The sequence below is a fragment of the Ictalurus punctatus genome, chromosome 11 (genome assembly GCF_001660625.3).
Source record: "Ictalurus punctatus breed USDA103 chromosome 11, Coco_2.0, whole genome shotgun sequence".
In the NCBI taxonomy this organism is placed as follows: domain Eukaryota; kingdom Metazoa; phylum Chordata; class Actinopteri; order Siluriformes; family Ictaluridae; genus Ictalurus; species Ictalurus punctatus.
Window position 1 is genome coordinate 16,646,157 of NC_030426.2, and position 5,552 is coordinate 16,651,708.

Below are 5,552 nucleotides of genomic sequence, written 5' to 3' on the forward strand. Positions count from 1 at the left end.
TGAAAAACAAAAGGAATTAATGCATGCAATTTGCATGATTAATTTGGCAGATATTTTACCACCCTCCATTTCTTAACGATTAACCTCAGCATACCACAACATATGGTGATTGCATACTTTTAAATGCCAAGTTGGAATTTAAAAAAAAATTTTTTTAGCTGAATTGGGTGTAAACTGTAACAATACAATTGTGATATTATACAAGGAAAAAGTGCACAAATGTCTTTGAAAATACATTTTTAATGCACCTGTAATAGAACAAGTAAAATCAGTTATAAAATTATACACCATGAATAACACCAAAACCATTAACAGATGTACATATGGATTTTGAACAATAAAGTAAACTTGAAAAAAAAAAATCAAATCAGTTATCTGTACCCAAATCTGGATAAGAACAAAACCGGTTTATAAAAAGGAACATAAAACCTTTTGGGCAGTTATTAAAAAAACAAAAAACAACAAACAAACGTTAATGCTCAATACGGAGGGTCACAGAAAAACCTATTTCACATTATGTGAATGGAACGGGAACCTTCTACCCATCATTCTTCCATACTCACTAGACAACCAGCATCCAGAATAAAGACCATAACAGTTTGGCAGGTGATATGTTGGCACTTAACCAAGATTTCAGGAGGGGGGGATAAGGAAGGAAAGCTAACGAGTTTCCAGGATAAGATCCACCTCAACTCTTGTATCTGACTGACCAGTCAACTATACACAAGATTCCAGTAAAAAGACAGTACTAAAAGATAAGAGTTTCTATTCCCCAAACCACTTATTTTAAAGAAGGCACATGGGAGTTCTTTGCAGTTCATTTGTACTCTGTGGGCTCTTCTCCTTCCTCATTAAGTAGACATGTGCGAATGATTGCTTCAGTCACAGCATATGGGTCGCAGTTAGCTGAGGGACGGCGATCCTCAAAATAGCCTTGCTTTTCCTGGCCCACAGTTCGTGGGATTCGGATACTAGCACCACGGTTAGCCACGCCAGCCGAGAACTCATTGATGTTGGAGGTCTCATGGCGGCCAGTGAGACGTCTGGCATTGTCAAGCCCCCCTTTTGGGTCGTAGACACGAATGTGGTAGTGGTGCCTCTTGCCCAGCCGCTCAATAGCGTCCTCAATATGCCTGCAGAGAAACAGTTTTAAAAAAAAAAAGAAAAAAGAAAAGAAAAAAACCTGATTTGTGATCCTGAGGATTAAAAAAATTATTCAGTCCAAGTCATTCTGAATGTCTAATCGAGAGTCAAGGTGACAGGACTTTATAAAAAACCACCACACCTACAAGCAACAAAAATATACAATGTTGACATTAAGTTTATATAAAACTTATGTTGAGTTTAGATATAAAATCACTTGTACCATGCAACATAATACGTCTAATTAAGAGCACTAAGTACAATAATCAAGATTAAAAGGGCCATCGTTAAGTCCAATAGACCCACTACTACACACATCAACTGCACTTCCATCATACCTGAGGCCTCCCTTCTCTCGCATGTTCTTGGTGCTGAAGTTTGTATGGCAGCCAGCACCATTCCAGTTGCCTGTAACAGGTTTGGGGTCAAAGGAGGCCACAACACCAAAGTCTTCACACACCCTGTGCAGGATAAAACGAGCTATCCACAGGTGATCTCCCATGCTGATGCCTTCACAAGGACCCACTTGGAATTCCCACTGTGAACAAAAGCAGAGATGTTTGGTGTTAAAATAATTATACTCCAATACTCTGCCCAAAATAAAATAATCTAAACAGCTCTTCATAAACCAGTTTTGAAGGCTTACCTGTGCAGGCATGACTTCTGCATTGGTGCCACAAATCATAACCCCAGCATACAGACAGGCTCTATAATGGGCCTCAACAATGTCCCTGCCATAGGCCTTATCTGCTCCCACACCACAGTAATAAGGACCTGTTTAAACACAGCATCTTTTAATTAAGACCTGAACAACAGCCATTCCTGCATTCATCCAAATTGAGTAAGGGCAGAGAGCAGGACTGAATTCAAATCCATAGAGCAGTACACAAAGACCTTCACCTTGTGGTCCTGGGAAACCATTTGAGGGCCAGCCAAAAGGATGACCATCTATGGCAAGTAGTGTGTATTCTTGCTCCATTCCAAACCATGGATGCTGGTCCTCCACCATGCTCATTATCTTGTCACACATCTGACGAAGGTTCGTTTCTAAGAGGGAAAAAAAAAAAAAAAAAACCCCAAAAAATAAAAAGGTCAAAAATCAAGCATTATCCACAAACACTCCTTCATAAATTACACCAGATTTGACACTGTACCAGCAAATATTTAATTATACCAAATTTATACCTGCAGGTTTCCTGTTGTATTTGAGAACCTCACAAAGAACCAGCTTGTTGGGGTCCTTCCTGAATGGGTCTCTAAAGATAGCCTTTGGTATGAGGTACATGTCACTGTTTGAGCCCTCAGCCTGGTATGTACTGGATCCATCAAAATTCCACTCTGGGAGATCTGCAGAAACCCACAAACCATAAATACAGAAACAAATCAGAGCAATCAGACTTGACGTAGAGCATTTAACCAACATCGATGGGTCACACAATTACCTATGCATGCAAAGAATGTCTTGAAGCAAAACTGCCACCAGCATTGATTGTTGGATGCAAACTAAACAGTACCTTCAATAGTCTTGGGTTCAGAGTCCAGAGTCCTGGTCTTGCAGCGGAGTCCCTCTCCGGTCCCATCAATCCAGATGTACATGGCCTGCACTTTGTCTCCCTGTGGCAGGCCCATGTACATCTGAGTCATAGCTTTATTCAGCTTTGAACTGGAGGAAATGGCCATTTTCGCTTTGGGCTATAAGAAACCTAGGGAGATGCACATAATTTCAAACCATATTAAATTCATTTAAATACTTGAAATCCTGCCTCACTGGAAGTACCTCCATCTGCTCCTATACTGTCCAAGTTAATACACATAGTTGGTACATTCCAGTTTCAGTCAAACTAAAAGACCTACTGTGATGGAACATTACCAATAAACATTTTACCTCTATCAACACAATCAACAGCCCTTCTGAAGAAGAAAAAAAAAAAACCCAGAAAACCTCATAGAATTTGTAATGGTTTTAATGGTTATAAATTATATTGGTTTTAATGGAAACTTTAGTAGTACTGTGTGGGCCTCTACTAGTAACTTGTTGCCTTTTATTGATGAAATGTTATGTCTAGTGGATACCATAAACGACCAGTAATGGTAATGGTTTCAATGGTTAGCTGATTGTAATGGCATTTGTAGTGGAAACCATTAGAATCTATGGTATTTTTTGCCAGCCGGGAGGTGATTTATCTTTTAGGGCCAGAGCACATTGTGTAATCAACTAAACTGTACTGGCAACTGCTTTCGTTTATTAACTTCATTAACAAATTCCAACTTAATTTTAACAGCTGATTAAGGTGGGAAAGTCTTGTGCTTCGTAAACCAAGCAAGAAAGAAGGCAACAAAGAGAAGCTCAGTCGCTAAAGCGCCATGAACACAAAGACACCGCCATGATGGAGAAGAGTTACCTCCAGAGAGTTAACTCCACGAGCTGGACAAAGCTCTTATAACCACTGAAACATCGACACCATATTATACGCATTTAATATAACTTTACCTAGACAAAAACAATAGGATTTATTCCAAACCAAGTGGATTAAACTAAATAAATTTGGATACTAATCGAATAAAGACAAAATTATGTGTTTTTAACCACAACAAACGGCTGATAATATTCCCGAAGAGCCACCGTGTACTTTTACTGCTATAAATATGATTATTATCTTAAAATACTTCTCCAACTGACCTACCGCCTGACAAGAATGATGCAACATACAGCAGAAACGGCAAACACTTGGTCATAAATCAATCATTTAAAAGTTAAAACTTCTTTTAATAGAAACAATTAAATCAGTAACATTTAAGATCACATTAAACTCTGCTATTATCTAATATTAAACTATTAACTGAAAACACACACCTGATTTAAATAAGAGACATGTGCGACATCAAAACGCACCAAAATACTATTAACTCATAATTAAACTAATAAGCGAAAACTACACATTATACGTTTTAACTACTAAAACTTATTTACCTTTCAACGGGAATAAATAATCAGTAGGTGACCGGTTGTGTGTCCAGCTGTTTTAATAAGAAAGTACAAACTCCTTTTCTCTCATTCTTTATACCGGCAAACTCAGCCGTCGCAAGAACTTTTCGAGGAAGAAATTAAACTGCTACTTTCTGATTGGATAGTGGAGAGACATGTGACTAAGTAGGGCGATGAAATGGCAACACGAGAAGGTTTCATTGGATGAGCGTGGTAAGGTTGTCATGGTGACGGAGTGGAAATAGAGCGATATCATTGGAAGGATGTTCATTCCCGTAGAATGGGAAGTGTAAATAGTGAGAAATGATTAGATAACCCATAGACATACAAAGACGCCGCATTTGCTGCTGGATTGTCGGTCAACGTCGCCGCCATATTGGTCCGGGCAACAGTAATAAGTCTCAGTTTATATGATAAACTAAATCGCCGATAATTGAGCTTTTCATATATACTGCCGTTTTTCCGCAAACCTACATTTATGACAAGCTCATCGTTTCAGCTGAACGACTGACATATTGTGAATTTTACTGTAGTTAGTTGGCTAGTTAACTTTTCTCACACGGATGGTTTTCTAAGGAGCGACATGTTGTGTCTGAAACCACTCGCTCTTTCGCTCGTTCACTATTCCCCATATAGCAAATGGCATTTGAGTCCACTATATGGGGAAGAAGTGAAGGAAAATGAGTGAATCCGGACGCTGAAATTGTGTCAGAGAGCACTGTGTTGCGGACATTATTGTTGTTATTGTATCGTAAAACAGTAAAGTTCATTTTCTCACTGTTCATTTGTCACGTTTATTGTATTAGTTGATAAAGAGAACAAAAACTGCTTGTTGTGTTTATTTACTATTAGGCTTATTTATTACATTTAATAAATATATTTTAAAATAAAGAATATAAATACTACTCTCTGTCACATTTTATTTATTTATTTAAAAAGAAAAAGAAAAGAAAACAACTATTTTCACCGGGTTTAATTTTCGAGGGGGTTTCCCTGTCTGAAACTGGCTCCTGAGATAAACCTGGCGTAAAAATGTACCCCATCTAACTAGTTCTGTTTTTGACGAAACTTCATTTTTTTCCTGAGAAGAAAAAGGTGTATTTCAGAAAGAATAACGACTTTAAGGCGTGCTTTGTTAGCTCGAAGATGCCATCTATCGGTAAGAAGACATTAGACACAATGCATCCAGCTGTTAACTAAATAACTGATGACTAGATCCTTCCAACTCTTGTAAGAAACAAATGCAACTATATATATATATATATATATATATATATATATATATATATATATATATATATATATATATATATATATATATATATATTTCCCCCATCCGTCCTCAACTGAATTAAAAAGTCGTCAATACATTCTTTTCTAATATGTATATGAATACTGCACTATGAATGTGTTAACTAATAAA

At 37.5% G+C, this 5,552-nt stretch overlaps 1 protein-coding gene across 1 annotated transcript; it reads right to left on the reverse strand.

The window, feature by feature from the left end:
* Window positions 1-222: 222 nt before the first annotated feature.
* Window positions 223-4,268, reverse strand: glulb (glutamate-ammonia ligase (glutamine synthase) b). The gene is made up of 7 exons (XM_017480452.3): window positions 4,115-4,268; window positions 2,658-2,846; window positions 2,329-2,490; window positions 2,044-2,190; window positions 1,790-1,917; window positions 1,482-1,681; window positions 223-1,133 (listed from the first exon to the last, which is right to left on the reverse strand). The coding sequence occupies exons 2-7, from the start codon at window positions 2,821-2,823 to the stop codon at window positions 818-820; spliced, it is 1,119 nt and encodes a 372-aa protein (XP_017335941.1). The 5' UTR covers window positions 2,824-2,846; window positions 4,115-4,268; the 3' UTR covers window positions 223-817.
* Window positions 4,269-5,552: the final 1,284 nt, after the last annotated feature.